This window comes from Ursus arctos, unplaced genomic scaffold, assembly GCF_023065955.2.
Source record: "Ursus arctos isolate Adak ecotype North America unplaced genomic scaffold, UrsArc2.0 scaffold_13, whole genome shotgun sequence".
NCBI lineage: Eukaryota > Metazoa > Chordata > Mammalia > Carnivora > Ursidae > Ursus > Ursus arctos.
In genome coordinates, this window is record NW_026622797.1 from 49,993,497 (window position 1) to 50,015,376 (window position 21,880).

General features: G+C 36.3%; 1 protein-coding gene across 1 annotated transcript in view; it reads right to left on the minus strand.

Moving 5' to 3' along the window:
• LOC113264756 (uncharacterized) overlaps positions 1–21,880 on the minus strand; it is a 103,092-nt gene that overhangs the window by 68,960 nt on the left and 12,252 nt on the right. Inside the window, exons 3-9 of the mRNA XM_026511666.4 lie at positions 11,929–12,078; positions 8,974–9,046; positions 8,476–8,586; positions 6,396–6,509; positions 5,104–5,298; positions 3,839–3,992; positions 2,664–2,821 (exon numbers count right to left, since the gene is read on the minus strand). Of these exons, the coding sequence (XP_026367451.3) occupies positions 2,664–2,821; positions 3,839–3,992; positions 5,104–5,298; positions 6,396–6,509; positions 8,476–8,586; positions 8,974–9,046; positions 11,929–12,059 (936 nt within the window). The 5' untranslated portion in view covers positions 12,060–12,078. The remainder of the gene's footprint in view (positions 1–2,663; positions 2,822–3,838; positions 3,993–5,103; positions 5,299–6,395; positions 6,510–8,475; positions 8,587–8,973; positions 9,047–11,928; positions 12,079–21,880) is intronic.

Here is a 21,880-nt window from a genome sequence, read left to right on the forward strand (position 1 = left end):
CACTACCTGGTGAACTTCTTGAGGGCGCAGACTATGAATCTCAAGAACCAACCACATGGTCATGGTTGCATCCACAACAGTGTGGATGTAATTAATTCCACTAAATTCTGCATTTATGAATGGTTAAAATGGTCAACCTTATGTATATTTTATTACACACACACATACACGCACACACATGCACACACTGCTGGCACATACTAGGGGCCTTAACAAAGGTTTCTGGAATGAGAAAGTAAGTCTAATGAGTCACAGAGCTAAAGATTCTTCCAGTTAATGCCGATACCTTGTGGGCTATGATATCCAATACTGTTGACCCTAGCTACGTGTGGCTGCTTAACATTTAAATGTGAATACATTAAAATTAAATAAAATTTAAAATTTAGTTCTTCAGTTACACTACCCACATTTCAAGTGCTCAATAGCTGCATGGTTGACATATTAAACCATACAGATTCAGATCATATCCATCAGTGCAGAAAGTTCAATGAGACAGTGCTAGTCTAGGGCTAGGGTGGCAAAGTTCTCCTTAAAGGGCCAGACAGTAAATATTTTAGCCTTTGCAGACCATACATAGATCTCTGTTGCAACTACTCAACTCTGTAGTTGCGGTGTGAAAGCAGTCAAAGGTAATATGTAAATGAATGGGTATGGATGAATTCGATAAAACTTTATTTAAAAACAAAACAAAACAAAACTGTGGTGGACTGCAGGTTATACTTTGCTTATCCTGCTCTAAGGAATTAGAGAACCAGAGTAAACAGTACCCAAATATAAGAACTCTTCCTACACATAAAAAAAAAAATTGTTGTAATGTGATTATCCTGTGAGCACAAGCATTGCACATAATACTGTTATAAGAAAGTTAGAAGTGGAAACTATCACTGTATAAAGGAAAAAAGCTATTCTTCGGGGTAAGTTTTCTCAATGGCCTCATGTTTTTTTTTTTTGTTATCATTGATGATAGTCTACTGTGTTATAATTTATTTGTATTTATTTTGACTCTTTTAAAACACCATTGTATTCTAATTCCAGTTTTCATCTATCATAATACTTGCTGATAAGGACGGTAAGGATACTCCCATAGAAGCACTCTGTTGTAGGGGTGCCTGGGTGGCTCAGTGCCTGGAGCGTCTGACTCCTGGTTTTAGCTCAGGTCATGATGTCATGGTCGTGAGACTGAGCCCCCTGTTGGGCTCTGTGCTCAGCTCAGAGTCTGTTTCAGATTCTCTCTCCTTCTCCCTCCTGCTCACACTTGCTTGCTCTCTCAAGTAAATAAATAAAGTCTTTAAAAAAAAAAGAGAGAGAGAGAGAAGTGCTCTTCTGTAGACATTGCTGCTGGTGATAATGAAAAGAAAGGCAAGAGCTAAAACATCATTGCCTTCAAAGAAACCAGAGGAAATGCGATACCACCGGTTTCAGGGAGCGTAAAGAGCCTATGTTACATACAGAAATAATCTTACTAAAATCATGCAGAACAAGCACACATGGAAGTGAAACCTGAATGTCAAGGCAAGTGGTGATAGAGAAGATAGTGGTTTCTTCTTACACAAAGTGCATTCAAAAACATTCAGATTTGATTTTTGCCTGTTTGGATCAATCAGTTTATTACTTTTACCTAGCAAATATATATACTTGCAAATATTATACACCCAGAGCTAGAGAAATATCTCTATTGTGGATACTCTAGCTGAAAACTTTATATTATAAACTTGAAGCTGTTTATACATAATCCTATTTTTCCCTTTGAAATAAGTTTTAACATGGCTTTTGTTAATATGAGGCTTTTTTAAAGGAAGTGCAATACTGTGTTAGAGCAGAGCAGATTGCATGACTTTAAAAATCACTATGCAATATAAACTCTATTGAATATATAAAGCATTTTGCCAATAGGAGAGCTATTACAACACATTGTGAGAATCAAAGGGCTTGAGCCTCTAGACAACTCCATCAGGCAAATCTGTCAAATCTTGGCTACATTTACATTACCTACTATGGACTCTAACCTACTTTTTTCTTTAAATTCTGCAAAAAAAAAAAAAAAAAAAAAAAAAGCAATCCTGCAATCCCTCTGGGTTGTATATTCAAGGGTCCCAGTACTCTCTTTTTAATGCACTTTTTAATTTTTAATTTTTATTTATTTTTATTTTTTTCTAAAGATTTTATTTATTTATTCAACAGAGATAGAGACAGCCAGCGAGAGAGGGAACACAAGCACGGGGAGTGGGAGAGGAAGAAGCAGGCTCATAGTGTAAGAGCCTGATGTGGGGCTCGATCCCATAACGCCAGGATCACGCCCTGAGCCGAAGGCAGACGCTCAACCGCTGTGCCACCCAGGCGCCCCTAATTTTTATTTTTTTATAATAATTTTTTATTATGTTAAGTTAGTCACCATACAGTACATCCCTAGTTTTTGATGTAGAGTTCCATGATTCATTACTTGCGTATAACACCCACTGCGCCATGCAAAACGTGCCCTCCTTAATACCCAGTACTCTTAACAGAGGGGAGGTTCAACTGCCAATCTAAATTTCACCGATTACTATTATATTTTATCACTCTAGAAACAATTGTGGTAGGAGAGATATCCAACTTTGTGGCAAATAGTAGTGTTTTCTTTCATGAACTCCTATCTTTGTATTAAGAAAGAGTCCATTAAGTACCAAGTTAAAAAGTTCCATTTCCTGAGCAGCATCCCTCAGCTCTTCCACGTCATAGGGGATATTGAAATGGGAGAGCAGGAGCCCCAGCTGAGGTGTCAGTTCTTCTCTTTCGGTCATGTGTTGGGGCAGGAAAAAAGCAGCTTCTGTTCTTGTCAGTCCTAAAAAATCCAAAATCAAGAGCATGAAGACAAATAAACACTAGTCAGGGAGAGAAAATGAAGTGTCCTTTGAGATAAATGGAAGCAGGATCTCCTCTGCTGACAGGGAGAGACATTCTGCTTTGTCCAACCTTCTCTGCTATAATTTACACACTGCACTACACTGCGCCACACCTATCTGGCAAACTCTTGATGCTGGCTTTCTGGGGGATGGAGCAAAGACCACTCACCTTCACAGGGCCTTTAGGAAAAACCCAACAGACACTTTGGAGAATGACTTAGTGGGAGGAGAACTACTTATAGTCCTTTGTGGTAAACTAAGAGCATGATTTATACATTAAACAATAAATTAGGAGGAGGTGAGAGCCTTGATCTCCTTTTGCCTGGCTCACTTCTGTTCATTTCTAAGGACCCAGTTTGGACTCCCTTCCTTTGAGATGCCTTCTCTGATTCCCCACAATTATGTTGGCTGTCTCTTCAGGTGCTTCTGTGTCACTCTGTACATATCCTAAGCAAATATGTCACTCAGAGTAGAAACTCAATTAGGTTTCTTAGTCATCTATAACACAAGATAAGGGCAGGAAGACCATTAAATTGACTCAGATAAGGAAATTATTTTTAAAATATGTAATAGTCAAACTGAAAGAGGTCTTAGATACCACTTAATCTGAAAGGCTTATTTTGGAGATGAATAAATTGATGCCCAATAAGATGAAATGACCTAAACATGCAGGCCCATAGTGAGGCCATGACAGAAACACATCTAGAACCCAGTACTCCTAACTTCATTCATTGCTTCTTTTCTTCTCTCTTTATTTGCCAGTTATAAAGATGGAGATAATAATGGCTAAGAAAAGTGCATATTTTTTCATCAGAAAATATTAAATACTCGTTTATTGAGAAGATATAACTATTTGGTATATAGAAAATTTTCAAGCAAGATCCAGTGACCACATGTGCAAAGTCACAATCTTCTTTCTCCACGTTACCCTAAGGGAAAGAAAACTAATTTCTTACCTGAAATGCTGGTATCCCCAGGGCCTGGAGATGAAGATCTCTGAATGTTAGGGTTGATGTCATCAACACAGACCTTTTCGTTCTGCTGACCAGCCTGAGCAACTTCATCGACAGCTACACTCAGCACTTTGGAGATGGGCAAATACTGGAGGGACTACAGAAAAGCACCACCAAGAGGCCAAATGACAACTCAGCTATCACAGAAGCTTCCAGACTTAGGTTCAGGAGCCGCCCTTTGCTTTGATAAAGAAGGCTTAGTAACCTGATAGTTGGGCCTTAGCAACGTGCTCAAACATGGGGTGCTAAATCTAGATCTGAGAGACCTGTTGCAGTCATCAGTGCTAAGCAACCTTAATCTCCAAGTGGGTCCACATTGATCAAGCATCCATCCACACAGACAAGACACTGTGTGAGGTGCTAGGGATACAAAGAAGAATTAAGCTGTGGACCAACCTCAAAGAGTTTACAGTTTAGTGGGGAACGGAGGCTTATGAGCAGTGTGTTATTATACCACATGACTGGTGAGAGAGGATTCAGAGGTAGACACCGTAGTGACTGACTAGGGAAGAGCTGAACTTAGGATGATGGCCAGGTTTCTGGTTTGGGTAACTTCATGGATGGTGGTATCACTGAGATAAGCCATAGAGGAGTAGGAAAAGATTTAGGTGGCAAAATAATTATCCTTCTAAAATGAAAATATGATCACATCACTCATTTCTGATGCCTCTGGCCTGGGTTAGGTCCTCTCCTCTGTGACTCTCTTTAGTCTGTGCTTATACTTATTCTATTCTTTTCTTTCCACACTGCATTTCAGTTGACTATTTGCTTGCCCATTTTCCTACCAGCCCGGGACCCAGTTACTTTTCAGCAAAGACCATACTTTTCCTTCATGGCCCTGGACATGCACCTGCCATATATTAGACCCTCATTAGATATTGCTGAATAAAAAAGTGGATCTAAATTGGACATCATTAATTCTGAACAAGCTGATGAAAACAACTTGCAGAGTAAATATGAAATAATACAACAGAGACATCTTTGAGAAAACTAAATTAATGGAGTGGTTTCATTAGAGCAAGATTTCAAAAGAAAAAGTGTTCAAAGTTTTCAAAGAAAAAAGCTAGTGGCTCATTACTTTCCTGTCATTTGTAGAGTAAGTAGAATACAGAAACAGTGACAATCCAAAAGTAGGTAACAGGTGTGAAAAAACAATGCTGACCAGCATGGGAGGACACCACACCATCACATAACTATGTTTCACACACCTGTAGGTAGTGGTGAATAGTCCTGAGTGAGTGTAGGTGACACACAAACCACTTTGTGTAAATAGTCAGGTCTTCCTGTGTCACTAAGTTAGAAGGATTGTTTTTTCCCATAAGGAAGTTTTCCCGTGCAACAGACAATCTTTCAGCTCTCTGAAGGGCATCATTGTACTCCTGCATAATGTAGGCAACTTGTTTCTGTTTAAGAGTAATGCAGAGATAGAACATGGTTATTTGCAAGCCTTATTCTCTTGTGTCATTTGCTTCCAAGCATAGGCTAATGCTGTTTGGGGGCCAAAGAAGAGGCTCCTGGAATATCAAAGTTCTTTCACATTCTGAACTTGACTGATGATGGCAGCAGTCCCATTCTTAGGAGAGACTTCAGCAAAGAGTCAGTGCATACAGATGTTTGGGAACTGAAGACGGTTTCTTAGCTTTTTATCTATAGCAGAGGAAGCAAAATCCATGAAGAAAAATGCATTTTCTATCATACAAAGGTTCCTTCAAATCTCATCTTTAAAAATAGGTGCATTATCTTCTGCCACAGGCAGAGGAGGCAAATAGGTGCATCCATTAGTTCCTTTCCCATCTCTAGCCGTGACTTAAAAAAACAGACAAGAGTCATTGTTCGTAAGAATGTAAACTGGTACAGCCATTATGGAAAACAGTATGGAGATGCCTCAAAGAATTAAAAATAGGAATACCATACAATCTAGCAATCCCACTTCTGGGTACATATCTGAAGAAAACAAAATCAGCATCTCAAAGAGACATCTGTATTCCCATGTCCACTGCAACATTATTCCCAATAGCCAAGATATGGAAACAACCTAAGAGTCCATTTATGGATGAATGGATTAAGAAGACATGGTACATCTGTATATATATACATATATATATATATATATATATATATGTATATATGTAGTGGAATATTGTTCAGTTATGAGAAAAAAGGAAATCCTAACACCTGTGACATTAGGAATGGACCTGGAGGACATTATGCTAAGTGAAATAAGCGAGACAGAGAAAGACAAATACTGTATGATTACATGACAAATTAAAAAAATGTTAAACTCATAGAAGCAGAGAGTAAAACAGTGGTTACCAGGGGCTACAGGATGGGGAAATATTGGTCAAAAGGATACAAATTTGCAGTTATGTAGGATGAATAAGTCTAGAGATTTAATGTACAGGTATGACAACTATACTTAATACTATGTATTGACAAGCTTATTGACCATTTTGTTTCATTATAAAAAAGAGCCCAAAGGTTCTGTTCCTAGGCTTCCTACCTTGTAAAGAGGATAAAGTTGCTCCATAATCTTACTGTGCTGGCAAAACCTCTTCCATCTAAGCATGTGTAAATATTTACTCTGGGCCAGCTGGGTAATTCTCTCTGTATAATACTTTAACAGAAACAACAATAAAAATTAACACTTAGAATACAATTATAGTAGAAAGGCTGAATTAGACCTAAGGGCACTAACAATAGGAAAATCAGTCTCTGGTTGTTTCAGAAAAATAGATTTTTCTACATGAAGATCATAAAATTAAGAAACCTGGCTCAAGATACCATCAAATTTTAAATAAAGCAGGTATGTGTTTCTAAATCTATATGATTTGCTGCCAGTCTAACAGATTGTGGTTTCATTTATTAATTAGTGAACAATTTTAGCAGTGATATAAAAGCCTGCACAATTGTCTAAGGCTAAGTTCAAATTTTTAAAAACTGAAGTTATGAATCTAAAAAATACAAAGCACATTTTAGGTAAGATTATAGCTTTTAATCTCAGACCAGAAATTTCATTTGGATTTAAAAATAGTTAAACTGACCATTTTTAAATGTTTTATTTTTGATAATAAATTTAATAATGGCTATGGTGAAATAAATAGGACCAGACTCATCCTTCCATCATAAACAACTAGGAAATAGGACAAAATAAACAAGACAACTATTTTCTGACATGAGACAACACACAGTGCAGACTGTGGTCCTTGAGAGAAAGGAAACAAATGAAATGAGCCCTACAACCACCTTGGTTTTCTTCCTGGAATAGGCAGTTTTTGAACCAGGGAGTAAGAAAGGGAATCTCAAGCAGAGCATGATGGTCTCTCTGAGTTAAGGAGAAAGAAATTGAAGCTTAAGAGGCTGAGCCGGCTGGAGTTTGCAGGGCAGAGGACTGGAAAGGGGGATGGTATGCAGAGAAAGGGCTCCAGAAATCTGCATAGAGATCTCAAACTCAGCACTACTGACATCTGGGACTGGACAATTCCTTGTGGTGGGGGCTGTCCTGTGCATAGTTGGATGTTAGCAGCCTCCCTGGCCTCTTCCCCCTATATGCCAGTAGCAATCCACTCCCCTCCCCAAATTGTTGACAACCCAGAATGTCTCCAGACTTCGCCAAATGTCCACCATCTCCACCCTCTTCTTCTCTCCACTGAGAATCACCGATATACACAAAAGAATGTAGAGTGCCAGAATGATAGGGAAAGAGAATCTTGGATGAAGATAATGACAAAACTTTAATCTGCAAATAGAATCTCAACACCTTTTATTTCTTTGTGATTCATTTATTCAGTCATTGCTAACTAGTTGCTAATGAACTAATTTGTATGCATAATGAGGATATAACTCATAACACAAAAGAACAAAGAATTTTAAAAATCAAAACAATACATGGTTATTATAAGAAATTCAGAAAATATATAAAAAAGAGGAAATTTGTTGTTCTGCCATCCAAAGACAGTGATTGCTAACATTTTGATCTATGTCTATCAAGTGGTTTTTCTATATATTATGTGACCATTAATTATTATCACACACAGACATGTTAGTTTTTGTTCACTAATATTACAGAAAAACATCATAATTTCTTATGCTAAAAATGTTTATTGGTAGAACAACATTCTACCAAGTATCATACTGTTTTTCTTAACTCTTTCTCCTAGTGCTAGATATGTAGGCATTTCTGATTTTTTCACTTTTATCATAATGCTGCAATAATAATCCTTATAGAGAACATTTTCTACCACATTTTGAGTTACTTTATTAAAAGATATTTCCATAAATATCTTCCCAAGCTAAGCCAACACCTTTTTGAGGACACTTGGGACCTTCTTAGTATTGTCTTGCCTCATAATACCAGCGCAGGGAGTAATTGATAGAAAGTCAATTGTTGAGTGACTATAACTAAACTGAACTGAACTATGACATGGGTCTCTAACAAAGAACAGAATTTACCCTAATCAAGTTCTGCAAACTACACAGGTAGAGAAAATCCTACCCTAGCCAGAGGATATACCAGAAAGCCAACTTCATCATACATTTCTATTAATTTCCAGATCTGTTTTTCAGGTAGCAACATGACTTACCTGCAACAGAAGCAAAGGTAAATTTTCAGGAGTGTACTCTCTTCTTAGGCAGCTCTCTAGCTCCCTCTGCATGACATCTGCTTGAACAGCAAGGGGCTTTGACTCAGCCACCTGAACTCAGGGAAACAGAGCAGGCAAACAAAAAGAAATAAGGAAGAAAAATGATCATTGTTTATGACAGCAAATGACATACAATTTCTGATAGTTTTTACACAACACATTATACTGTTATACCTCAGCTTCCGTATAACAAATTTTAATATCACAAATCAAGAAACTGTAAAATTTTAAATCATCACAAAAAGTAGGTATCTCCAAACAAGTAGTGGCCTGTTCTGATCTAGTAGTGAGTATTGGGCTATTTTGGTCTCATAACACTGTCAATAACATAAGCTGGTTGTTTGCAAAAATAAAGTTTTCCTGCTAAATGTTTTCAAAAAGTTAGCAAAATCCAACCTACAATACAGTTGTGTATTACAATTACACTCTCCTACTCACCTGTAAAGTTTTCTTTAGAGCCAGTTCCCTTTCTCTTCTAAAGTAAGAAACGTCCTTTGGCATTCGAACAGAGCTGTAGAAAGATTTATGCAATAGATGCTGTAATTATAGAAACCATCATAAACCAAATTATAGACAGGCCCGGATTAATCTGTAACTCTTCATACCTGCTCATTGTTAAATAACTATGTCATATTATACTGGATTATCGAGAGCATGTACAGACCATGTGCTTCTGTCTTAGTCTGAATCTCTCTTGTGTATACCTTACATTTGATAACCTTTTCCCTGGGTCAATTTTCCTCTCCTTCACCCCAAACATGGTCTTTCCTACTACCCTTGATTTACCTCTCTGGTTTCAATTCCAGAATACAGGAAGAGGCACAATGGTGGAGATTTTTCTTTCCCCCACCTGTATTTCGTCCAGTAACCTCAGCTCTAACAAGTGCTTATCAGACATCTATCTCATCCTACATAAAACTAGTATCTTATAATTTATACAGAATGTTCTTCTTTTGGTGTTCTTGCTAATTTATCAAACATGAAATACTTTGGAAATTATTTTAACCAAATTCTATCATCCAAGCCTAGTTACAAAGGAGTTGTTTGTAAGACTCTGACATGAGAAAGCACAAGCAGCACTGCTATGGGCCCAGGGATGGTGTGGGATCCTGTGGCAGGAAGAAGGGAGCTCTCCCTATTTGGGGTAAGATACACTGCAAGGTTTGGCAGCTTTGGGAACATCAAGGGGACAGCACCCCTGGTGTAGACATCATTTTCTTAAGAGGAAACTTTGCAAACAGTGGCAAGGAAGCCACAGCAGATCGCTGTGGAACACATGTAAGGAACTACATAGAGATTTGAGAGGGATTGCAGGCAGCGGAATTTAGGTTAATATTGTTTGTATGACCCCATTAGTCCCCCTGGGTAAGTTTTAAGGAAAGATGAAAATAGACTGTTAGTTTGTACACTTGTTGGCCGTTGCCCTCACTGGGGGCAGTGGTCCTGTGAAAAGACCAGTCAGGAGGTCCTTCAGCCACATGAGTCAAAGCAACTCATTGAGCCATTTGTGTTGAATTCCCAACTGAAGTTGGAGATAATGCCTCCCTTATCTCCTCACATCTTGGCTTTGATTTAAAAAAAAAAAAATGAGGCCAGCTCTGAAAGGGGCTTAAGAGTAAAAGCATTACTAAATCAAGGCTATAATTTCTGTGATTACTGGATACCTGAATACCAGCTGCAGCCTCATGGAGGTCAAGAACCAGTAACCAACTAGAAAGGAACAGGCAGTCAGGGAAACAGAGGAAGCCCATCCCTTTCCTGCCCTCTTGTCTTCGAATATCTTCGACATGCTGAAAGATTGGGCAGTGTCTTGGGTTTAGCTGCCTGAACCTTCTCTTACTCAAATCATGTTTTTCATCTCAGTTAATCTCGAAGTGCCTATGAATGAGATTGGTGGTGGGTACGTCAACCCACAAAAAAGAGATTCACCTATTTGTTCATCAAGTATTGTTTATTCAACATACAGTCATTCATTTATTCATTCAGCAAGCATTTATGAGACACTTAACGACTACAAAGACTTGGGCTTATAGGGATAAATTGACAAAAGAATGCAGAAAAGAAAAGAAAAGAAAAGAAAAGAAAAGAAAAGAAAAGAAAAGAAAAGAAAAGAAAAGAAAAGAAAAGAAAAAGGACCAAGGCACCATTATCCTACATTTCTCAATAAATTTTTTTCAATCTAGTGGGGAATGAGAATGCTAAAGTGATTATTAGAAGTGGACATTTTACAATTTCCTTGGACTCCAGAACCTAGTACAACACCTGGCAAATAGAATTTGCTCGGTATTTGTCAGATTAATAGATAGATTCTTCCAGGTGCAGTGTTTAGTGGTTTGGGAGAGTAGAGAAATACAAGGATCCAGAGATTTCCCATCACTCTATTCTAAAAGATAAAAGAGTCGTCCGGAAGCCTTTCTTAGGACAATGTACAAAGAGGAGCCACTTGATTGATACTCAAACATTTAAGATGTAACAGTATCGATGGTAACTTGATCTTTGTATGGTACCTTCTAGTTTTCAAAGTGCTTGAATCTGCATTACCTCACTTGATCCTTATAAGATAGGCAAGGTACATATCTGTAACCTCATTTTTCACAGAAAGAAACAAAAGTTGGGAGAAGTTATGGCTTGCATGGTTCCATTATCTTTTCACTTCATCATACAATCTTTGATCTGCTTCCTACACCCAATGGTTTTAAACATCAAATTATAAAACACACTAATACTGGTTCTTCAGAATCATCTTTGGAGTGAGGTAGTAATGCACCTACTTACTGCTTCTGATCTTCCCTCTCCCACCCTCATCATCCATGTTTTGTTTACTTGGCTGCTCTACCTAACAGGGACCTCATATTGTTCCTTTTGATCAACTGTGGCAGTAATCGAAACAGAGCGTATGAAGGTCCTGAGCCCATGAGACTTGCAACTTAGGGGCTGATCTGGTTACTCTATTTCTCTAAAGGAGATTGCTATCATTGCCAGCATTTACCTATAGAACTCCTAATAAAACACCATTTTGCAGAACTCATTACCAAGTACTTAGCATTATTTCAGTTTTTATATTTCTCATCAAAATCAAGGTCAAATTCAAGGGAAATATTTTTGGAAAAAATGAGACCTCTTTTCAAAGAGGATGATTGGTATAATAGCTTCTGGAACTTTAAGAAAATGGCATTTGTGAAATGTAAGAGCACTTTTATATTTTCTTTGGTGGGACATTGCCTCTAAATGCCTTGGCAATTCTAGAATATAGGATTACAGACAGCCATAAAATCTGAGCTTGAGATAATGCCAATTGTTCATATAAAAAGAAGAGGGAGCTGATGGAGATTATGGGGTGAAAGTGGGGGCTGAAGCCCCTGAAGACCATGCCTTCTCACTACTACTATTTACCTGTAATCTCGACGAGTCTCCTGTTCTTCTATCTCAGACTTTAGTTCAGTCAGCTGCACAGCCAGTTCTTTTTCTAACTGCTGGATCCTTTCTGTGGAAGCAATCTTATAAATTTCATCCATGATTTGCATTTACCACTTTACTAGATCCCTGTAAAACAAGAGTACAAAGCTCGTCTATCTTTCTTCAAGAAATCGTGTCAACTTTGTGAAAATGTATGCTTTTGCAATTTGAGGAAACAGGCTGATTAGACTGTTGTCATTTATGATTTAATTACCATTTAGTTAATAGTAGAGAAAAAAGAAATAAAAAAGAACCTCCATTGACCATTCCTTTGTTCAGCCCAGTTCACCTTCAGAAACATCTCCACTCCAGCTTTGATGAGGGTGGTTAAATTAAAATTAAGTTCTCATTAAAATGAGAATGCATCCCTCCGGTCCAAGCCCTGTGTCTTCATAAAGGCTTGTGGGAATTACACACTAAATGCTATTAATGTTGGTTGAGGCTTTCTTCTACTATCACTGCAAGTGAAACAATTGGTGTGTACAGGTATGGAAAGGAACATAACATGATTATGATCCACGTACTTCGGAGTTTGGAAGAAAATCATACTTAAACATTTAAATGTGTTTTCTTAATTTTGAATGTTTTTTATTTGGCATACTGCTTGTACTATTAAATAAAATAGTTGAGAATCCCCCAGCCCAACTCCATCCAGTTCACAGCCTGTCAAACACAACACAGTTGTCTCCTAAGTACTTTGTGTCAGTGTTCTAATTAACTACAAAGATTAACTACGTGACCTAGAATGGGACCCTTGAATTTCAGGGGATGCAGAAGATGATGTGTTTCCCGTGCTACTGCTGCCCCCCTCTGTCCCGGACAGGTGGGGTAAAATAACTCGGGTTACATTAGAGAGGTTTAAAATATTTAACCCTTCCCTTTTTCCTTTGACATTTCTAGGTTTTCATTTTTCCTTTCAGAGATATTTCATTTTCACAAGTTAATCGGCTATCACTCCAACAAATAATTAAGCTGTAGAGATGGTTTCTGTAGAGGCTTCCTTTGGGGCCTATTTATTCTTTTTATAAATATTAAAAATGGAAATGAACATTCATGCTCAGTCTAGGTTGTAAACCTGCTGAGTAATAAATCTGTCATGTGTGGCACACTGCTGGAGCTCAATAAAATGCATTGTTGTTCTTAGCAAAAGTAAAATGTTGTTATGAAAAATATTTGCCACTTGGCAGTGTCCTTTCAAGTTGGGCAAACAGTTAAACAGCTGCTGTAACAGCTGCATTCCAATCGGCAGCCAAGAGTGGCGGCAACATAGACTGGCTGATTCTTCTCCCAAAGGATGGATGTTCTGCCTTCATTTCCTGATCAGTTTCAACACTTCACAGCCCAGAAATGAGAACATTTAGCCCTGCACCGTTTAGCGTACTGCACAATCAAGGACAGTACTCACAAAATGAACACAAGGAGAGGTCAGTCTTTGACAACTGTCCATGAAATGGATCCAACCCAGGGGAATCTATGCCTGCTGAGCACTCACGTCTAGTGCTAAAGAGACAACTGTGTGTGCTGGGAGGCGGGGTAGGGTGGATTTCATTTACTGAGCACCCATTCTCTATCAGGCAGGCACTGGGCCCTCTTTTAAAGTGTTAGAAAAGAGATTCTCAAAAATTACTTCAATGGCTTTAAAAAAAATAAGTACATTTAATTAATATTGACTGTAAATAAATTTTAAAAACCTGTTTAAAAGTGGTAAAATCTAAATTCTAAGACAAAGATAGTAAGAGTAGCTTGAGCAGCATTTGTGGGTGTTCAATGGGTGGTTAAAGTGGGCCATGATAGGCTTAAAGCAGGCATGTTTAGAGGAGAAATACTGAGTAACTTTAGACTCTGAGAGGAAAATACTATATTAAAAACTTCAAGGTGACTACTGAAAGAATAGAAATGCAACCTAGAGCCTCTCAAACAAGTGGAGGTGAGGGGTAAGAATGGGTCTTGTAAATCCAATAGAAATCAGAAAACGAGAGAAAAAGAAAAAAAGAAGTGTGGTAGAAATAAGTTCAAATATATCAGTAATTATAATAAATGTAAATGTATTAAGCCCATCGATCAAAATAATTTTGATATTCTTCCTTCCTTAAGTGTTTGGAATAATTTACTTATGAAACTGAGATCTCAGCCTGAAATTTTCTTTATGGGAGAGTTTTAAATTACAGATTCAACATCTTTAACAGATTATGAGTATTCATATTTTGTATTTCTTTTTGTGTTTATTTTAACAAATTTTTAAAAGAACATTTCATCTAAGTAGATAATTTTTGGGGGGTGTAAGTTTGTTCATAATATCCTTTCATATTTTGAACAGCTTTTGAAAGATATAATTAACACACCATACAATTAACCCAATTAGAATGCACAATTCAATGATTTTTAGTGTATTCACAGTGTTGTACAGCCATCACCAGAATCTATTTAGAACATTTTCATCTCCCAGAAGAAATCCCATATCCATTAGCAGTTTTTCCCCACTTTTCTGAGTCACCCTACCCCCAGCAATAGGCAACCACTAATTTACTTTCTATCTCTATAGATCTGTCCATCCTGGAAATTTTATATACATGGAATCATACAATATGTGGTCTTTTGTGCCTGGCTTCTTTTATTTCACATAATGGTTTTTTTCTTTTTTCTTTTAAAGATTAATTAATTAATTAATTAATTAATTTTAGAGAGAGAGAAAAAGAGAGAGAGCGCATGCATGTGAGTGGGGGAGGAGCAGAGGCAGAGAATCCCCAAGCAGACTCCTCCCGAGTGCGGAGCCCGACCGGGGGCTCAATCCCATGAGCCATTTGATCATGACCTGAGCTAAAATCAAGAATCAGACACTTAATCAACTGAGCCACCCAGTGTCCCTCACATGTTTTCAAGGTTCATCTCTGTTTTCATATGTATCAATATATCATTCCTTTTTTAAAAATATTTTTATTTAAATTCCAAGTAGTTAACATACAGATATATCATTCATTTTAATGGCTGCATAATATTCTATTATATGGCTATACCACATTTCACTTATTGGTTCATCAGTTGAAGGAAATTTGGGTTGTTTCCACTTTTTTGATATTATGAATAATGCTTTTATGTAAAAGTTTTGCCAGCTGTCTTCCAAAGCAGCTGCACCATCTTACAGTCTCACCAGCAACATATGAGGGTTCCAATTTCTCCACATCTTTGTCAACATTTGTTATTATCTGTCTTTTTTATTTTAGTCATCCTAGTGGATGTGAAGTGGTATCTCCTTGTGGTTTTGATTTGCATTTCCTTAATGCTAATGATACTGAGCATCTTTTCATGTGCTTGTTGGTCATCTGTATATCTTCTTTGGAGAAATGACTATTCAGATTCTTTGCCCATTTTCTAATTTAGCTTTATGAGTTTTTTTTTTTTTAACCAATGAGTTATAAGAGTTCTTTATATACTCTAGATACTTGTCTTCTATCAGATAGATGATTTGCAAATATTTTTTCCCATTCTGTGGAAAATCTTTTCACTTTCTTGATGTCCTTTGAAGCCATTTATCTTTTTAATGTCTGTAGGATATGTAGTGCTGTCTCCTTTTACATTCCTAATATTGATAATTTCTGTACTTGCTATTTTATCTTTATCAGTTTTATTAGAAATTTAATAATTTTACTAATCTTTATAAGTGAGCAATATTTAGTTTTATTGTCTTTATTCTAGTTTATTTATGTCTGCTTTATCTTTCATGGCTTTCTGCTCATTTATTATGATTCATATATTATTTATTTCTATTCAATTATTATACCAATTAACTCATTGGTATAATAAATTCTATGTATTAATTACATTGAATTATTATTCATTTATTATTCTTTTATTACTTATTTATTATTCATTTATTTATTTACATATTTTTTGTTACTAATCATTTATTATACCATTCTTTTTACTATTTTGGCTTTAATATGCTATTCTTTTCCCAGATCTTGAGATTTAAGTTTTAGATCAGTAACTTTTAAACTCTCTTCTAATGTATGCATTTAAACCATAAATTTCCTTCTATGCATTGCTTTAGCTACACCACTATTTTGGATGTTGTGCTTTCATTATTCCTTATTTAAATATTTTCTAATTTTTACTGAAAATTATCTGTTGACCTGTTAAGTCATTTAGAAGTGGTTCCTTTTTTTTTTTTTTTTTTTTTTGGTCAACTTTCAGTGTGATTTCGTCATGGCCTAAGAATATACTCTGCATGATTTCAATTTTTAAAAATATTTTAAGCTTGTTTTATGGCCTAACATATGGTCTATTTTGGTAAATGTTCCATGTACACTTGAACATATATTCTGTTGTTGGGACTAGTGCTCTACATTGGTCAGTCAGATTGAGTTGTTTCATAATGTTGCTCAAATCTTTTATATCATTACTGATTTTTTGGTCTGATTTTTAATGAAATATTGAGGTATGTGCATTAAAATCTTTGGCAAGGACTGTGAATTTGTGTATTTCTCCATTTCGTTCTCATGTTTTGGTTTTATATATTTGAAGTGTTATTATTGGCTGCCAACTAACAGGATTATAAGGATTTTTTTTATTGAATTGAAACTTTCGTCATTATGACATGTTCATCTTTAGTAATATTTCTTAAAGTCAAATTTATGTATTAGTAATACAATCACACAAGAATTTGGGCGGGGGTAGTGTTTACATGGTATATCTTTTAATCTTTTGGAATTACCTGTGCCTTTTTGTTTTTTTAATTGGAGCGTTTAGTTCATTTACATTTAATGTGATTACTGTTATAGTTGGGTTTATGTTCACAATCTTACTATGTATTTTATTCATTTTGCTTATTTTTCTATTTGTCCTGTCTATGCTTTCTTCCTTTATTCCTCCTTTCTTTCATTACTTTGGATTAATCAAGTGTTTTTATTATTCCGTTTTACCTCTTCTATTAGGTTCTTAATTATACCTATTTGTTTTCTTTTGGTAATTACCCAGAGCAGTGGTTCTCAAATGTTAGCGTTCATCAGAATCACCTAGAGGACTGTTCCAACATAGATTTCTGGGCCTTACTTCTAAAGTTGATAATTTAATAGGTCTAGGGAAGACTGAGAATTTTTACTTCTCAAAAATTCCCAGATGATATTTATACGGCTACTTTGATAATACTTACACTTTGATAATCATTCCTCTAGATTTCAATATGCATCCTTGGTTTATTACAGCCTACACTAAGCTAGCATTTTTTTTTTAATTTATTTGAGAGAGAGAGCACACACACAAGTGGGGGGGGGAGGAGAGAGGGAGAGAATCTCAAGCAGACTCCCCATTAAGAGCAGAGCTGGATTGGGGCTTGGTCTCATGACTCATGAGATCATGACCTGAGCCGAAACCAAGAGCTGGATGCTCAACTGACTGAGCCACCCAGGTGCCTCTCTAGCATTTTTTTTAACCACTGTCCAAAGAATAAAAAGACTTACAGCGGTTTATGCCATTTATCTCCTTCCTACAATTCATGCAACTGTTTTTTTTTTTTTACTTTACTTCTGCATATAAACTCCAAGTTTCATTTTTGATTTGAAATTCAACTTAAAAAAACTTAATCATATATTTATTTTTTCTTCTGTCCTTTTTTTTCCCTGAAGACCTATGTTGCCATTTGAGTTAATTTTCCTTTAGTCTAAAGAACTACCTTTAATATTTTTTTATAGTGTGGGTCTGCTGATGATGAATTCTCCCAGCTTTTATTTGTCTGAATAAATATTTAGTTTACCATGATTTCTAAAGGATATTTTAATCAGGTATAAATTGATTTTTTTTTTCTTTTAGCACTTTAAATGTCTTTTTATTCTTTTTGGCTTCCATAATTTCAGTCAGAAAATCAGTCATCTGTCTTACTGTTCCTTTTGTAGGAAGTAAATATGTCTTGCTTTCTCTTGCTGCTTTTAAGATTTTATCTTTGTATTTCAGAGTTTCAATTGTAATGTATCTAATTGTGGCTTCCTTTGTTTATATCCTTGCTGTGTATTGGCGTTCACTATCCTTTAATGGTGGGGCTGATATGAGTCATCAATTTTGGAAATTTCTTGACTATTATCTCCTCAAATATTGCTTCTGCCCCACTCGCTTTCATTCTGATCCTTCTGGGACTCTAATTAAACATACATTTGATTATTTAGCTATATTCTACATGTCTCTTTTACTCAGTTTTATTCATCCCATTCTTTTGTCTCTGTGCCTCATTTTTGGATATTTTCTATTTATCTGTCCTCAAGTTCACTAACTGTATTTTTTGCTCAGTCTAAGCTATTAAAAAAAAAAAAACTATCCAGTGAATTCTCAATTTTAGCTGTTGTATTTTTAAATTATATAATGTATATTATTTATATAGATTCCAAATCTGCCAAAATTATCCATCATTTTATCCAATTTGTCCATCTTTTCCTTTTTCCTTGTACACACATATATACGTATGTGTGTGCACGCGCGTGCGTGTGTGTGTGTATACACACTGCTAATCAACTAAACCTAAACTAATCTAAATCTAGAATCTGCTAATTCTAACACCTGGATCATCTATGAGTCTGCTTTTACTTTCTGCTTTTTTCTCTCATCACTCATATTTTCCTACATCTTCTCAAGTCTTATAATTTATTATATGCTATATTTGGTGTATAAAAGAACCAATAGGGGGCATCTGGGTGGCATAATTGGTTAAGCAACCAACTCTTGATTTCGACTCAGGTAGTGATCTCAGGGTCGTGAGATCAAGCCCTACATCAGCCTCCATGCTCAGCAAGGAGTCTGCTTGAAATTCTCTCTCCACCCCTCCCCCCATGCTCTTTAAAATAAATCAATCTTAAAAATAAGTAAATAAAAGAATCAATGAGACTGATAGTGATGTTATTTACCCCCATAAAGTTTCTCCCTTTCTTCTGTTAGATGCATAATTTAAAGAACTGATCATCTTTATCCCATCAGAATTGCATTAGATTGGGGGCTGGATTCTGGTTTTAAGTAGACTCAGTTTATCTCTTCTTTGTCCTTTTTCTTCAGGTGTGACTCACCTGGACTTTAGATTGATAGCTGGGCAAGTCTCTCTCCTTCAGCCCTTAAACACTATGGGAAAATCAGTTCTGCCCTTTAGAGATTTTAGTTTAGCTCATTAGCCTCCCACCTCATGCAGCTTCAAAATCTGGCAAATATGTCTTGAGAGGGAAACTGGCCACGTGTTTCATGCTGGCTTTCTGTCTCTGGTGGGATTCTGTCTCCTAAGCATTGTGGAAAAACTTTCTACCCTTCCAATCCAGTTTCCTTCTTGAGTGTGGCCTTCTGAAGCTCTTGATTGATAGCTTGGCTTTTCTCTTTGTCCTCATCCCTGAAACTCTGTCCTTCAAAAGTTTTGAGCTTATTCTCCCACAACATCAAGTTCAATATTGGCAAAAACTTGAGGGAGAGACCTACTGCATGTTTGTTGCAGTCCCTCTCTCTAGAAGGAATTTATCTCCTAAGCATCATAAAATGGAAGACTTTATTCTGCCTTTCTGGACCAGTTCTCCAGGCTCTTTCATACTCCAACATTCAGCAAATATCCATGGTATTTTCAGTCTTCTTTAGATTCAAATCTGGCATGCTTACACCTATGGTCTTCAAAAACTCACCTGGCTTCTCTTTGTCCCAGTGGAGTGCCTATGCCAAAAACAGAGTCACTATGACCAGAATTGGTAAATGATTGAAGGAATAAAATAGCCAGGGATTGTCAACTCACCCAGGAGAGCTTCTCCTTCTCTAGAAATTTAATTCTTCTAGGCTTTGTTGTGCCCACAATTTTCCAACAACTTTAAACATACGACTTTGTAATTTATTTGTTTCAATGGGAACCTGGTCTTTCTACTAAATCCTACCCAAAGTAGAAGTCTCAATGCTTACTTGAGGAGTACCACATATAATGTATTTTCTACTCTACTTCATTAAAAACAAACTTCTGGTCAGAGCTCACTATTAATCAATGTCAGGATCCACTAATGAATCACAGTTCCCATTTTGAGAAAAGCTGGTCTAACAGGTCTCTGGGGAAAACCAACCTGTCTGGCTGTTTGGAAGAGGAGACTCCTCAAAGGGATATGGGTTAAATGAACATTCATCCTCTTAGTATTATACAAATTCTTGAAGTATGGAATTCTAACTGTATTTTTCCTTGAGTATGACAAAGTCAGCTTTTGAATTCAAATTAACTTCTCACTGAAAGGCTAGGCAAATTTAATTTTGTTCTACCCCTTCTCTCAAGTCTTTTTTCTCAGTCAAAATCAAATTTTTAAGATTTCTGTTAGTCATTAGTATTATAATCCCATTAATCCAAAGTTTTTATTATTTTGTCCACAAAGATATGACAATTTCTTTAAAAAAAATTCATTCTCCAAAGTACCTCCCGTAAACTTGGCCTTTTCTCCTTGTATTATGAGGTCATTTCCCTTAAGTTATAATAATTACCTCAGTATTTGTTTGTGAAAGGGTTTTCAACTACCAAGGACCGAAGAAGCATGTGTGGCAGCAAAACTGACACATTGCTCTGCTGCATCAGTGTGTAAACATCGTAATCAGAGAATAAAACAACTTGCACAGTGAAAGAAATAAGCAAACAGAGTCATTGTGTCTAGTTCACTTTCCCAAAATAAAAGAATCCCTTAAGTTTTGTTGTAAGTACTGACTCCCTCATAAAAGCAATTTTATCAACTTTTACAATATTGATAGCTGAAAATTGGTGATGACCTTTGTAGCTATGACAACCATGTGAGAAAATTGCTATGTTTTCTACCATAAGCAGACTAATTACAAACTAATAATGTTGGTAATTTTGTGGGTTTTTTCCCCTCTTGTATTCTTTTTTTTTTTTGGTGAACCAGACCTTTTAAAACTTGGGAGTTTCTTATAAACTTTCTTTGAAAGTAAACTTTTCATTACTAAATGCTTTGTCTCTGAGTATCTCTTTGATAATTCTATAGATTCTACCAAGATTTTATGTATTTATCTCCCAGAAGAGTAGCTACGTTCCTGATCTTGGTATATGAGTGGATAAGAGCAATATCTTACATATAAAGCAAATCTTAAAGACTTTATTTACTAGCTGGAGCCGAGTAAACTGCAACTCAAGGACTCTTTGAGGTATACCCTTTTCAGTCCTAGGGTGAATCTCCTGTGGAAACAGGGTTTTAATCTAGTTGATTCTATTTTCTCCTGCTCCTGTCATTTGAGATATAGCTTTCTTTGCCTTTAGGTCTTGATGCCTTGATTTAGTCAAATTGATAACTGGTTTCTCTAGTAGGTTGGAAAGTTGCTCATATCACTCAATACAGTACTGATTTATTTTATTGCTGCCTTCCCCTCGGTGAAACTCTCTATGTTGTTTTTCATGTTGTATGCCACTCTGATTCAAATCAAGATAAAAATATTTTTGTTCCCCCTGGAATGGAGAGCAGGTACTGGAGATCTGGAGCTGCAACCATCAGCCAATGGGCTTTTTGTACTTTGATTACATGTGATCCATCTGTGGCTAATGTTATAAAACCAAAGTTCTTGGTTCTTTTAGTGTATTTTTAAAAAGCCTTCTTTCTTCCTCAAAAAAGAAACGCATAGCTTTTTACAATAGTCTATTTATTTACAATTATAAATTTCTCGAAAGCCAAGGTCCTCTGTCCCTTGGGACACTATTAGAGATTAACGGGCCATAAAAGCTGTCATTTGAACACACTATATAGGGATATCTAATTCCAACAGACAAATTTACCATGAGAGAGAACAAAATATACATAATGAATAAAATTTGAAACTGTTTTTACCTAGTTTTAGGGCAAAGGGTAGAGACTTTAGAGAAGGATTTGCTTGAATGGTACAACCATTCTACAAATAAGCCTGA